The sequence below is a fragment of the Melospiza georgiana genome, chromosome 5 (genome assembly GCF_028018845.1).
Source record: "Melospiza georgiana isolate bMelGeo1 chromosome 5, bMelGeo1.pri, whole genome shotgun sequence".
NCBI classification, from domain to species: domain Eukaryota; kingdom Metazoa; phylum Chordata; class Aves; order Passeriformes; family Passerellidae; genus Melospiza; species Melospiza georgiana.
Genome location: NC_080434.1, coordinates 17,643,148 through 17,658,297, shown reverse-complemented (window position 1 = coordinate 17,658,297; position 15,150 = coordinate 17,643,148). Strand labels below are relative to the sequence as shown.

At 36.3% G+C, this 15,150-nt stretch overlaps 1 protein-coding gene across 1 annotated transcript in view; it reads left to right on the top strand.

The window, feature by feature from the left end:
* Window positions 1-15,150, top strand: part of TBCK (TBC1 domain containing kinase) — an 88,595-nt gene that overhangs the window by 27,707 nt on the left and 45,738 nt on the right. The window contains exons 11-20 of the mRNA XM_058024279.1: window positions 873-1,011; window positions 2,480-2,579; window positions 4,470-4,519; window positions 4,855-4,984; window positions 5,797-5,895; window positions 6,972-7,034; window positions 7,874-8,000; window positions 8,566-8,616; window positions 9,326-9,409; window positions 11,644-11,729. Coding sequence (XP_057880262.1) covers window positions 873-1,011; window positions 2,480-2,579; window positions 4,470-4,519; window positions 4,855-4,984; window positions 5,797-5,895; window positions 6,972-7,034; window positions 7,874-8,000; window positions 8,566-8,616; window positions 9,326-9,409; window positions 11,644-11,729 — 929 coding nt within the window. The remainder of the gene's footprint in view (window positions 1-872; window positions 1,012-2,479; window positions 2,580-4,469; window positions 4,520-4,854; window positions 4,985-5,796; window positions 5,896-6,971; window positions 7,035-7,873; window positions 8,001-8,565; window positions 8,617-9,325; window positions 9,410-11,643; window positions 11,730-15,150) is intronic.

The following is a 15,150-nucleotide window of genomic DNA, read 5'->3' as shown; positions in this document are numbered from 1 at the left end:
TCTCCAACAAATTATTGACAGACACTAGATGTTAAATGTTACAACACTAGATTAATGCAGTAAGTTGTTTAATGGAAGGAGACATCAACAAACATCTTTTCAGGGGTATGTGCAAGCCAAAGGAGTAACATCTTAATTTTATGCTTCAAACTCAGGGGAAAAAATAACATTAGTATTCAAGTCCATGTTGCAAAAGCAGTGTTGTCTTTTGCTTTCAGAATTTGGACACATGCATGTAGAAGGTCACTTTTTTCTGCCATTGATAATTGAATTTTGCTAGATTGTAACATAAAATGATTTTTGGAAGTACTGGAAAGCAAAGTCTTTGTGAAAGAGGTCACATTCTGGACTAAAAGATTAAAGTTCTAAGTTTTAAACCACAGTATGTTGAAAATGTTATGGCTTTTAAATCCTGATTAGTTTTTTTTTCTTATGAACTTGGAGATGTTTAGAAAATCTCATCTAGACAAAGATTTTTGCCTTGTTAGAATGAGGTATGTGAGGAGAAGAGAGATTATAAATACTCAGTAGGAATCACTTGTTTCTTATTTTAAGTCTTAGTGCTATGCATAGAACACTGTTTTGTTTTGTTTAAAAACACACGGGAAGCAAAAGTCCACACTCAATGTATTCATATGAGGAGCTCATGGCAAACTGCAGAAATAGCTGCATTTGTAATGACTTCTTTCCTTAAATCTCCTTAAAGAGCACTTGCAAAGGAAAGATCACTTTTCCTCTAACTTCACATTAAGGTCATGACCTTTCAAGCAGAATAATTTTTTTTTTTTCAGCAGTATGTGTTTAGAGTTGTAGAAAGAAATACAAACTACCTAAAAGGCTGTAATTTATTTTTGTGTCATTTCTCCCAACAGATGAAGATAATGATTACCTAGCAGAAAGATCAGTTGAAGAGGTTTATTATCTCTGGTGTTTGGCTGGAGGAGACTTGGAGAAAGAACTTGTCAACAAGGAAATAATTCGATCAAAGCCACCTGTCTGCACACTTCCCAAGTAAGGGTGGGGAAGCACTTTAAAGGGATGGATGGATGGATGGATGGATGGATGGATGGATGGATGGATGGATGGATGGATGGATGGATGGATGGATGGATGGATGGAAAACAATAGTTACTGCGAGAACATACTTAGTTTAAAGACCTGAATATGTGAAAACACTGAAAATGGCATTCTTGAACAGAAGAAAATTTTCACTTCCCCTCTTATCCAGTTTAAGGTGTTATTTGAATGCCTTGTAACTGTCTCCTACCTATTGCTTTCTGAATTTGAAAAGATGCTGGTGAAGTGGAAAATACTGTAATGGGAGTCCTTAAATTTTGCACACTTTCCAATAGTATTAGGTTTTACTAATAATGTCTCACTGTGCTTCAGGGGGATATTTGTAATCTAATTTAATATGTTATGTAGTGAATTCTTACATTCTGAATTCACTTTCACAGAGCAGCAGTACTGAATGGAGAACCCAATTATTCAGCAGATCATCTAATTACTTTTTTTCCAAAATGCTTTGTTTTATGATTTAGAACTCTATATCAGCATTTTAGTGATTGCTACTTTTATCTTACTGTAAAATTACTGCGCATGTTGCAATTTTATGTTGAACATTGGTGTTTTAATCCTATGATCTGATCTTAACAGCATAATTAGCTGCCCATATATAACAATTTACTGTTTCTTTGTTTAAAAACCAGGTGAAGTATGTTCAGCCAAAATCCAATATCTTTTAAAAGAAAGATGGTGGAAATAGATTTTAAGTGTTATTTTGGTATCAAAATTAGTGTGAGATTTTTGAGGGGTTGCTTATTTCTTTGCTCATAGGTGAATGCCGATGCTTTTCAATTTTGAGGGACAAATATTTTCCACCATACTGTCTATCTTGAAGATGAGGAGTTAATTTCAAAAATGCAATCTGTCTCCTAAGTGACACTGAGAATGCTAGATTAAATTATGAAAATCAGTTTCATGTGGCCTTTTTTTAAAATATCATAATAATGGAAAATTTCTGTACACTCTACCTTGGATACATTTGTATCCTTAGATGGACTGCAACAGAAAAGGTCAGACTTTCACTTGGGGTTTTTTGTCGTGATGGGAACTGCCTTTCATATGATAATAATATTTTATTTTTGCTTTTCACAATAAATGACAGATCTGTTCTGTGTGAGAACAAGCAATAAAAGGGGTTATTAATCCCATATCTCATAACTCTTTCTTTATGTGCAAAGCAAAGTTACAGAGAACCTGAAATGTGCCATTTTACAAAAGAAGCTGTCTGAATAACTTAAGTTTATTGTACATTCCCTTGATAGCAGGTTTCATGCCATGCAGAGTCAATACAGTATACTTCTAAGACCTAATACTTTGTTTTAAAGAGGAAACTTCTTGATGTAAGAGATTTTTTCCTAGCTCAAGTCCTGTGTTATAAAGTGACCTGATTTTTTTGTTGTTCTCATTTTTGAAGCTTTTTATTAGAAGATGGTGAGAGCTTTGGGCAAGGACGAGATAGAAGTTCCCTCCTAGATGACACAACTGTGACTTTGTCTCTGTGCCAGCTCCGAAATGTAAGAGTGATACTGTGCATTCATTATGTTCTTCTCTGCAGAAACATTTGTTTAAAGGGAATATGTAACAGCAGCTCCTACTGCTCTTTCTGCCAACGGAAGTGTCACTGATTCCAAGAGAACACTTCTTAGTGTCCAAGTCAGATTCTGGTTTGTGCAGTTAAATTGCTTTGCCTGCAAAAGCTGAGTAAATTTTATTTGTCTTCTGTCCCTCCCTTTCCTTTTTCTGTTACCTGCTTTTTTCCAGTGTAGTGCAGATTGTTCTGTACCACTTGGTATTCTCCACAATTGCTACAAACTATTTGCTCAGGCAATGTCTTCTGTATGCATTAATTACTGTCTGTCAATGGCTCACATTATCCAAAAGCAAACCAATTTATTTCCATTTCGGCTCCTCTAAAGTTTTATACTTAACATTGGATACCAATGTTCTGCTAGTTGATTATTAATTTTTGGAATACATGGCATGAAATGGCTAGTTCAAAAGATCTCTTCAAAGCATTTTGCAAAAATGCTGTAATGCAGTTTTCTTCCATCTTCATTGGGAAAATCAGCACATGATAACTCATGGTTTGGCTTGGTGTAATGATCAGTTACAAGATTTACTGTATCTATCACTGAAATGTTTTAATTGTTAACTTGTCTTTGCTCATGTAGAGCTTTATTGCTATCAAACTGAGAAACTATGCTGCACTGTTTGCAGCACTTTTTATAGTAGCAAATTCAATTCTGTCAGGTTTTTTCTTTGAAAAACCCTTTTCATAATACAGGGGTTAGGACAAAAAAGAAGGTGACTCCTGACTGCCCCTTAATATTGGAGGTAGTGTGTCAAACACTGTGTAAACACATTTCTTCAGTAGAACTTTGCACTGCTTCACACAAATGCATCAAGGCAGACCAAAGAACTGGGTTATTTTTGTCAGTACATCAGTGGGGCTTGCGAGGCAGGAGGGAGGTTAAAAATATGCAACATCTATTTTAAACATAATACACTCTGCAGCTTCTGCTGTTGTTCTCACTAGAGGGCAGTTTTTAAAGGCTTTTTAAAAACGTTTTGATTTGAAATTTTGGATATTGCTGTCTACTTCTATAAGTGCAGCAGGAAATAATTGCATACTGAAGTTTCATTTTGTGGAAGATGCAAGACTGAACCTTGCAATGTTAGTTGAAATAAGTTTTTGAACTTGTGCAATTTTTCAGACACCTTTCTAGAGCAGAGCATGATGCTTTTAATCAAAAGAGGAGCAGTACTGAGTGAACGGAGAGTGAACTCTTCTGTCAGCCCCAAGAGGAGAAGGCTGTGTGCCGTGTGCCTGCAATTTTAAGGGCTGAACTGCAAGACAGAGCACTGCAGGGAACATGGCATTTAAACATTAATCATGCACCATAAGATGTCTGAAAACTTCAGTCAAAAATCCAACCCTGTTTGTCTGTCACCTTTGCTGAGTGTATTTCCTAAAAGGAATTCAAGTTTGTGTAACTCCTGACCTGATTAGAACCATATAAGCAGGTTGTGCAGTTGTTTTGCAGCTACTTGGATAGGAAGTCCATGAAGAGAAATGAGGAAACCAAGAAAAATTATGTAATCCTATTGATCTATTAATCCATGGTGCCTATAAACTATTTTTTGTGTGGAAATAGGTTTATGGATATCTTTAGGCAGGAGAACTTCCAAAAGGAAGTTTTAGTGTTGAAACTTCCAAAAGGTTTTAGTGTTGAAGGCTGAATGCTTCATTGCTGGCAAAGGACTGAGCTAATGTTTAGGTCTCAAGGCAAGTTACTGAATTTAACAAATGAATTGCTATTTAATAGTTTTTGTATTCCACTAAGATTTCCACTTGAATTCTGAGCAGCATTGTGATAACAAATTATTTTTCTTCCTCCTTTCAGAGACTGAAGGATGTTGGTGGAGAAGCATTTTATCCACTGCTTGAGGATGAGTAAGTATGTGTGTAAATTGGTACATCTGTAACACACTGAATTTTGAGTTATTAGTTTTGTTTTTGTGGCACACTGCACAGCTAGATGTAACTGCCTCCCAAAAGCAAAACTAACATGTCTTTGTTTGGCTCTGAAAGCCAAGAGCTGATAAACATGCTGCACTTCAGACCCTGATACCAAACTGAGGATCTTAGCTTCTGTCCTGGAAATCAATTGTTTGTGTTGAATACTCAAAATTACTTGTTTATTCTTGTTTCTGACTAAGAAATGATTCATGCAGTATTAGTTATTTTCAGTGATTGTGTTTTCTTGCTTGTTACCCTGTTTTTTCCAGCCAGCCAGCTTTACCTCATTCCAACAGTAGCAATGAGCTCTCTGCAGCTGCTACCCTTCCTCTGATCATCCGGGAGAGGGACACAGAGTACCAGCTAAACAGAATTGTCCTGTTTGACAGGCTGTTGAAGGTATGGAGTCCTTGTGATGCTGGATAATTGGATTTGGTCTGTTAATTGGAAGATTTTGAAAGACCAAGTAATTGTAAAAGGAAGCAGAGGTACAAGAGACCAGAGCAGGAAAGGGGGAAGAAAAAAACCCTTCAGAAGTGTAAGAAGATTGAAAATAAAAATAGAACAAATTATTCTCAGTACTGGTGAATATAAACTTAGATTTTAAAGTATCCACATGGAAATAGAGCTGCTGCTAATGCTGGTTACTTACTGATGAAAATAATTTTATATCCTTTATTTTATAACAGACTAAGCTATTATAGGTATAAATATGCCTGTAACATTTCTGCATTTCCAAGCAGTGAAGTATTTGAAGACATGGCAGTGCCATGTTATTAATGTGAGATTTATACTGGGTAAAGGAATAACACCCCCTAATTTACTTATATGCAGAGAGATAGATTCCTGTTTAAGAACGAGAGAGCTGATGCACATTATCAGGCGTAAACTAGAAATGTTTCATAAAACCAAGGTGGATATATATTATGAAAAGACATATATAATGAAGAAAAAATTGATAGTACAAATTTGGATTAGTAGATCTATCCAGTATATACCAAAGCACATGAATGCATTTATGAGAAAGAGCGGACATGTTAACATCAAACAGTAGTCCTTCATTCAGGCGTTCCAGTTAGGGATTAAATTCACTTTTTGTGTAACTTGTATTCACTGTTTTCATTTGGGGAAAGACTGTTCCTGTTTTGAGATTTGAATTGTTTTAGTTACATGATAACATTTTTTTTTTGGGTAATCTCTTCTCTTTGAAGGCCTATCCGTACAAGAAAAACCAAATTTGGAAAGAAGCCAGGATTGACATCCCTCCCCTTCTGAGAGGCATAACCTGGGCTGCCTTGTTGGGTGTTGAGGTAAGGGTGTTTGTAGAAGTTCCAGTACTGACTGGTGATGGAGTGTGTTAGGAATGGGGTCAAGGAAGCTGGAATGGGGTTAAAGATCTGGCAGGTAGGTTGCTGGAATTTCAAACAAAATGAGTCATGAAATTGTGCAAATAAAGATGATGCTCTGACAAACTTGCTTCTTTTCTGTAAGGTTATTGGATTTCAGAAAGCATATGTGAACTTGACTGTCAAGCCTTTAATTTTGATTATTATTTTCAGTGGAAAATAATACCCTGACATTTGGTAGTTAACTGGGGTTTTTTGTTTTGATTTTTAATATTTTGACAAATGCAGTTGACAGTCCTTCTACTCCAGTCAGTAGGAGCCCACACAGGAAATGTATTTTTCTCACCTACCAATCAATACACTTCTGAGAAAGAATGGAGAATAAATGAGTCAAATGCAGTCCTTTGGGACAATGGAATGTCCCAGAAATGAGGTCTCCTTACAGAGTTGCTGGACTACCCAGCTTTTGGATTTACCTTGCTTGCAATCCTGCAGCAGCAGATCATAAAGATTCTTAGCGATAACACATCCTAGGTTATTCAGGAGATTTAGCTTAGGATGTGGTCTTTTGAGTACCATATACTACAATCAGCAAAAAAGCTGGAAAGATTAATAAAAACTGCTGGTCAGGCTTGTAGCCTGAGTCTTGGGAAATGAGTCAATTCTCATGCTTCAGCAACTTGCCAGCTGTACAATATGGGTGTTTTCCTGTCCCATAACATTAAAATGGACTTGTTAATAGAATAGAGAGCACCTCTTGACTTGAAAATGGGAAACTACAAAGTGCATAGCTTTCTACATAAACAACTGAAAATCACTGAAGATCAGGCTGAGGAGATCTATAGGAAGGTCTGTATGTCTTGAGTTAATAACAGAATAAAGATGGTTTTGTTGAAATTAAGCTGTCAGAATCTTCTGTTCTTCTGCTAACTAAAGTTCCTAACAAAAACAGTCAACTTCTCATATCATCATGTACGTTGTCATGTGCACTTATGTTGGTGAGGGCTTTCTAAATTCAAATATTCTTCTTTCACATTTAGGGTGCCATAGAAGCAAAATATGATGCCATTGATAAAGACACACCGATTCCTACAGACAGACAAGTAAGATTTGCAGTGTTACCAAATATTGTCACTTGAAGATCCTTCCCACCCATCTCTTGCCTGGATTTGTGGATAATAACTCCTGGTGGATAATAACATTATGGTTCCCCTTGCCCTCCAGCCTTACACTGTAGCAAAAATCTTGCAAACAGATCGACACAATTACTTTCACTCAACTTACAATATGGGGAAGCTGAAATCCTTTTTTGCATTATAATCGCTGTTTCTGTAGCAGCAGCAGTGTAGTGGACAATATTAATCATTTGTTGTTAAAAATCCTGGGTTTACCAAATGCTTGCTGTGCCTGTTGGACCTTGTAGCAATAATGCTGAGGTCCTGTAATGTGAGCTATACTTCACAGAAATGGGGGTTTGAGTTATTTTGTTCTCCAAGAAGAGAATGTTCTCAAATGTCACCTACCAGACATTACAAAAAGGCATTACAAGCAACTGTTCCTTTCAGCTGGGTGAAGAAATATTTTCTATCCAATTGGTTGCAACATTGGGAACTCTGATTTGGTTACCTTTTAAAGCAAAGCACTATTACCACCTAAAATGAGTCCAGAAGTAAAAAAACCCTGTAACTGTCATCTGTTTTCTGCCTTTTTCAAGGGCTAGAATGCTTTAAAAAATGTAAGTGCAGAAAAGGAGAAAACAAAAATCTCTATTCTTAAACTTTGGTGTATTAGGTTCCCTGTCAGTTTTGGTTTTGAGAGTGATGGAGGAAGCAGATAGTGTATAATGGTGGTCTGACCTACATATTTTGGCTGACTTCTGCCTCTAGTGTTGCAAGATTGCTGCCCCACTCCTCCCAATTTCTCTTTGTGTGCTGTGGTGCAGATTGAAGTTGATATTCCTCGTTGCCATCAGTATGATGAACTGCTGTCATCACCAGAGGGTCATGCAAAGTTCAGACGTGTTTTGAAGGCCTGGGTTGTTTCCCATCCTAATCTGGTGTACTGGCAAGGTGAGTTTGACTGGTTGGCAAGGGTGGATAATTGAATGGAAAGCTTTGATTGACTTAAAAGTACCTCCTGCTTTTCACCCCCACAATATAAGCCTTTTTTGGATGCTTTCCTTTCTGTTTCCTTTGAAGAATAAATCTGTGGGTTATTGCAAATTTAAATCCTAATAATTTACATTTAATTTGGAATAAAAAATTGCCCCCCTCTCTTTGTTATGTATTCAGTCTTCATAAGTTTCAGTCACTGTATTTTAAAAAGAAAAGTCTGTTGCTTGCTATTGAGCTCCAAGATAATACTGAAAAAGTTACTGAGTTCTTGGAACAGTAATTGGCATTTCTTGGATGCCTTGGCAGAACAATCAATTTGGCATTATAGCTGAACAATTTGAAATCCTTGCTGTTTTCATGCATATATTTCACAGTTGTTCTCACTATTACTGGTGAAGGCCTGATAATGCAGAACCGGTATCTTAGTGTGCAAATTTTCATTAGAAATTAGTGTCTTTATCTTGTGCATTAAAATAAATGAGCTCTTGGTGCTGTTTTTTCATGGCTCTTCTCTCTTTAGGTCTTGACTCTCTTTGTGCACCATTTCTGTATTTGAATTTTAACAATGAAGGTGAGTGCATTTTTCAGCAGTAAGCAAAGAAAAGCACAGTCTCTTATCTGTGTCTACGTGCAGACAGATGTGTGAATCCACTTAGAGATGGAAAGTTTCTGTATCTACAAAGGAATTTTAAAACTCTTGTTGCCACAGGTCAAAAGAAATGGTTGGAGTTTTGAAAACTGCATGTGGTGTACTGCTCTTCAAGCAGGGTTTCAAGTATTGTTTATTGCCAAGTGCAATAATGATATATTTTAAAAAGCACAAATAATCTTAAGTAGAAAAAGGAAGAAATGCTGCTGTAGCACTTGTATTTTTCAATGAAGCTGTAGTTCAGCCTTGCTTAAGGTGAATGCATTATTTGGTAACCTAAGTGTTAAACTGTCAGACCAGCTTTGTCCAGAAAAGTTCATGGTAGTTTTAAATGCCTGATTCAGATCAGCTTTAGATATATGACCTTTATCTTCTTAGATGTGACTTGTTCATAACAGATCTAGTCCAAGATTGTATTGTCTTGTACTTGGCTTTCTTTATATAAGATCTCTGTGTGGGAAACCTAGTTTCTTAGGACAATGACTCTTATTATACCTACTGTGCATGCAATCATTTTTCTGTACAGATTGATTTAAGTATTTATGCTTATTATCTGGTTAATAATGAACTTTTTAAGGTGTAATTAAATTCTGCGCTGTCATTGCATCTGGGTTTTTTTTAATTCTTTCAGCTCTGGCATATGCCTGCATGTCTGCTTTTATTCCAAAGTATTTGTATAACTTCTTTCTGAAGGATAATTCTCATGTTATTCAAGGTAAGTTGGTCCCTTTATTTGGTGTAGTTCTAAGAGAAGTAAAATTGTTTCTGGATATGTAAATGCACTTTTTCAAGGGGTTGCAAAATTGGGATGCAGTTAAAATCATGTAACTGTGCAAGAAAATTTGGAACAAAGTCAGTGGTTAAGGATTCAGACAGGAGAAAAAAATCAAGAAGTGCACATGCACAAAAGTGTTCTGTGTAATATCCAGGGTAAGAGTCAGTCCATCCTGCAAAGCTGTGGAAGCAGTAAATAGTCTTTCTAGTGTTACATTGTAAAGGCTTACCCTTCAGGTGATCAAAGTCATCTTGTTAGAGGAGCGGCTGGACAATAAGGGAAAATGAGGAAGAACAGTACAAACTAGGGGTTCTTCAGAAAACGAAAGCTATGGTATTCAGGAAAATAGGGATTCAAGGGAATTTCTTACTGAGCAGATGATGTTATTCAATACAGGACAGGAGATGGAAAACCCTGAGGAATAATGTTCCATAGTTCAGCCTTTAACAAATACATAGGTATCTTAGATGATTTAAAACAATAGCTAGTAATGCCTGTTCTACTTGAAAAGTAATTTTAAATTTCATGGAAACATGAAAAAGGAATTGTCTCCACCTAGAAAGTCATCTTGGCACAGTCTGTGTTGGGAAGATAATTTGTCTTCCAGACAGTCTTTAAAAAACAAAAGAAGCTGTTTCAAAAGCCATTTGTAATTAAAAGAAACAGGTGGTAATTAATATTTTTAATTGCAAGCAGTTATGTATGTTTATTGAATACTTAGTATCACCATGGCTTGCTGTCCTTGTATTTCTTTTAAATAAATTCTTTTGTATATTTCTCATGAAACTTGACAGCTTTAAAGTGTCTGTCATTTTTGTCTTCAAGGAAGGTAATTAAAAACTGATCAACAAAACTTTTAAAGTATTTACATATTGGATAATTGGGAGAGAGCTAACATAAGGAGAGAATGCCAGGGTTAGGAGAGTTTATGTACGGAAGACAATGGGTAAAAGATGTTATGAACTGAATAAAAAAATAGGAAAAATTATTCCAGAAAATATGTTTGCATCCTTTTGTCTGTAAAGAAGGATTGCTTGCAGTAAAGATGTAAAGATGAAAAGAATATATATGTTCCTCAGGAGACAACTACTTTAGACTTCAAGATTAATAGCTTGGTAAAGACTTTTCTCAAGAGGTTATAGTGTTTCATAGAATAATACTTTTGCTCTCTAGGGTTTCCTGATGTTATTCCTAAGGAGCTTTGCAAAAATATGTATCAGCTAAAGTTAGAAATACAGGTCAGTAGGAGTCTGTGAACCAAAGTAGTGTAGGTATTCCTGAGTTCCTGTTCTGCATCTGGCATCATCAAGGACTCAGGAAGGTTGGGCCTTTTAGAGTTCTTTCAGTATTCTAATTAATCCTTTCTAGGGTTATATGTTAAAACACAATGTATAAATAAAGGTATAAAGGAAGATGCTGTGTAATTTCCCTGCCTTTTTAAGATAAAGGAAAGGGTTAAGAATTTGTCATTTAACTACCCACTGCAATTTCAGCTGCTGTGTGTCTTCTGTGTAGATACAAACTGTGTGGAGCATTGAGATGCCAGCACATTCTGGAAACAGAGTTTGCATTCTCTGTTGCTCCCCTGTTCTCTAGCTGTCCATGCCCTAATTGCTCTGATGTTGGGAACAAGGAGGAAAAGGAATTACCATCTGTTACAAAATTGCAATTATTGCCTCTTCAACTTTCTTCTAACAGAGTGTGTGACAGTGTGGACAAAACTGGGAGAGGGCAGAGCAGAGAGAAATCTGTCCTGTGTTCTGCTGTCTGCTTCTCTTCCAATTAAAAGCAACTGTTATTTAGACAACTTAATGAAATTGTACCCATCAACCTAATAGGCCAGGCTGAAGATGTAATAAATTTTATCTTTTATAGTGGGTATTTCTCCTTTCTGGTTACTAAACAGTCTTTAACTTTGCATGTCAAGCATACATCACAACCTAAGTCTGTGCCAAGTTAAACCATTGTTAAAAATCCAAATTGAGATGTACTAAAGAAAAATTGAACGTTTCTTCCTCTGTATTGAATGTAATGGTAACAAGCAGTACAGTAGTGGTATTCACTTGCTATTTTATTGTAGGTTTAAAATGAGTGGCTTTCCTACAGCTCTGTTGTGAACTATCAGCATGTGATGGTTTGTGGTTTTGATAACAGTCTTGGATTTGTCATTTCAGAGTACCTGACAGTGTTTTCCCAGATGATTGCATTCCATGATCCAGAGCTGAGTAACCACCTCAATGAAATTGGGTTCATTCCAGATGTAAGTGCTAAGGATCCTTATAAGTATTATCCAGAGGAAATAAAAAAATGCAAAATGAGGGAAACTGGGATGAGGTGGCTTTCCAAACTGCTTCAGTAGCAGTGACAAAAGTGAAACTTCCATATTAATAGACCTTCCTGAATATGCTGATAAAATGGTAAAGTTTTGATTGTTATTTTACATGCTTTAGTCCTTTCTGTTCTGCTGGGATGGTAAATACAATAAAAATACTACTAGCCAGTTATTATAACTTAGATTCATTTTGAAAGGTATATACAGATCTATTTTTGAAATGTGGGTTAATATACAAAAAATTAGTGTACTCATAAAGTGCTAATAGCAAAATTACTGCAGCTAATTGAATGCTGTTGATTAGCACAAATTACACGTTATTTTGCAAGTTATAGAAAAAGTCCATGATCATCAGTCTTGTAGATATGTCAGACCTTGGAAAATGTTAAGCAGTCGTTTGGTGGAGTGTGTTTCAAATGTGGGACAAGTGCATAACATAGACTTGAGTTTTATGCTTCCATTGGAAAAAAATCTCTCAGATGGAGGAAAATGAAAACTGAGAACACAGCCACAAAATAATAGAGAGGATGTGCTTTGTTGGAAAAAGCAAAACCAGGCCTTTTTTTAGAGCCTCACTTCTAGCTATCACTGTAAATAGTAAAGCTTTCCTTCTTTTTTTAAAGAGGTGTGTATCGTCAAGAAAGCCAAAATAAAAATGTTTTTCTGGCTACAAATACTGATGTTTCTGAAAAGTAGATTTAGGCAAGGCCATAGAGATAAAGTTAATTGATATGGTCTATATCATTCTATATTTGGCATTTAGAAATTTGGTAGTTACCAGGTGGTCACAGGAACAGGTGATCACTGAGAGGTCAAAATGGAAGAAGATAACTGAACTCAAGAGATGTTGATGTAGAAATGCAAATTTCATAAGTAAGAAATTTATATGCATTACTTCTATAAGCAATGCAAAGTTTAGCTTATCAGAAAAGCCTTATGCTTATTAGAAAATATTTTAAGTTGGAGCAGCAAGACCAAGCCTCTGAAAGTCATTTGTTTTACATAATTCCTTAAAGAATTTGGGACTGGCAGATAGTCATTATCACTGTTTATTAATATTGTAATAAAAAAGAAAGTATATATTTTCATTTGTAGAGGGTGTTTTTAATCTAATGATGTTGTTTGACTGATACAAATTTAGGAGATACAGTGGTGTTAAAATGAGCAGAAGATAAAGCCGGTGTATTGCCTTATAAAGAGAGGAGTTTGAGAAAGCCACATGTATTTCAGATGACACACATCTGAAGAGGACAGGTGGGAGGAAGATGAAAGGAAAGTGAGAGGAAGTAGGAGTATTCATCTGTAGAAAACCTAAATATTTGGGTAGATGAAGTGCAAGGGTTAACAGCAACATTTAACATTCCTGAGGGAGGATCAATTTTGCAGCATCACTGTAAAAATGCATTTGATGCTTATTTTTTAAAGGCTGCAGATGACCAAAATTCACCTGTGTATTTTGTCCAGGATGCTACTTCCCACTAAGGAGTTAGAGATGTGATTTCCCTGGCCCACCTTACAGGTCCTTGTGTGGGCTACTAGCCTACACCAGAGCTCTGTAGCAGCCCATCTTGGGTCTTATCTGTATTTCATCTGCTCCTTGTGTCTGCCTATACAGTTATAATTCTCCATTGAAGGCTTCCAAGGTACAAGTTAGATGGAATAGTTTGAAATCACATGTTTTGCTATCTTTTAGTTTCTGTTGTGCTAGTCATTAGACAGTACATAGTTATACATGAGCCTTGTCTCTAAATCTGATAATCTATAGATGATTAGGTAAAATAGCAATCAATTGCAAAAGAGGAATATTTTTTTAAAACTCTTGCATTGAATAAAAATGCAGGTTCTAAAATTAACACTAACCTGTGAAGAGAGTTTATCCTTTCTGAATTATCTGTCAGGGTTCAGGGTTTTCTAATTAAGTAAAAGTTGTTCTGCCTTTTAGATTAGTCAGAGAGGTGATTTTTTGTGACTGTAACAAGGCAGCATAGGATCCATCAAGGTGAAGGATATGCAGTGTAGTAATGAGATCTGAACCAGAGTTCCGTGCTTGAGTACTAATCCTATCAAAGTAAACCCTGATTAATCTTTCATCATTGAAAGGCAGGCTCTGCTGCAGGGAAGATTGGGTTCCTGGCAGCCTTCTCATTTGCTTCAGGTCACGTAGCTCTCAGAATATTGAACACTGCTGAAGCTTGAGTCGTTGGAAATATTATTAGCTGATGTGGTCCCTGGATTAAGTACATTGCTGTGGCTATGTGATTTACATATAAATAGAGGGATAATACATGCGGTGAATCTTAGAGTGAATCTTTGCTCACTCTCCCAAAATCTATACTCTTCTCCACCCTGTATAATGCTGTATAACACATTCCTTATTTTACTGACTAATTCTGACCCTAAACAGCAGACCATGTTAAAGAAGAAAAGAAAAACAACAAAGTGTACAATGTTGCTAAAAGTGCAGCCATTGCCATAAATTACTCTAAAACACTTTCAGCTGTGAATTATGGAAGGTAGACACAGTTATCATCTATCCACTAACATAGAAGGCAAACTGATTGCAGTTCTTTAATATCATTGTGCTGAAGAGATACCTTAGCTTGGTTTTGGTGATATGCACGAGGTGTCAGTAATAGGGCTGCATCTTAAAAATCCTGCCCTTGAAGTACTTTCTCTGTTTGTCCTGTTACACACTTACCTGAAAATGAATTGCTGATACTTTTATCTTGTGAAGAAAGTGATTATTCTTCAAGTTTTGTTTGTGTAGGTACATATGGGTGGGTAGAATCTTATATTAAAAATGTGATTCAGTTTGCCTTATCTTTTGCACCTTTCTGAAACCTTTAAATATATGATTGTCTAGGCACCATATAGGATTGAAGCTAAGTACATGTGTTTGTATCTCTAATGTGGAGCAGGAAGGTGAAAGATTGGGAGTTTGTAGAATAGACAATTTCCTTTGGAAGGGACCCACAAGGCTCCTGTAGTCCTGCCTGGCCACCTTAGGGCTGAATTAAAGTGTGCTGTTAAGGGCATTCTCCAAATGCGTCTTAAACATTGGCAGCCTCGGGGCATCAACCACCTCTCTAGGAAGCTTTTTCCAGTGTTTCACCTTCTTGGTAGAGAAGGGCTTCCTAATGTGCAATCTAAATCTCCCCTGGTGCAGCTTTGAACTATTCCAATATATCCTGTCTCTGGATCCAGGGAGAAGAGCTCAGCATTTCCCTCTCCACCTCTCCCTCCGAAAAAGCTGTAGAAAACAAAAAAATGGGTTTTATTAACAACTGAAAATCAGAGTAAAAAGCAGAAGTTGGAACAGTTGTTAGAACAACTCAGCAAAATAAAATTC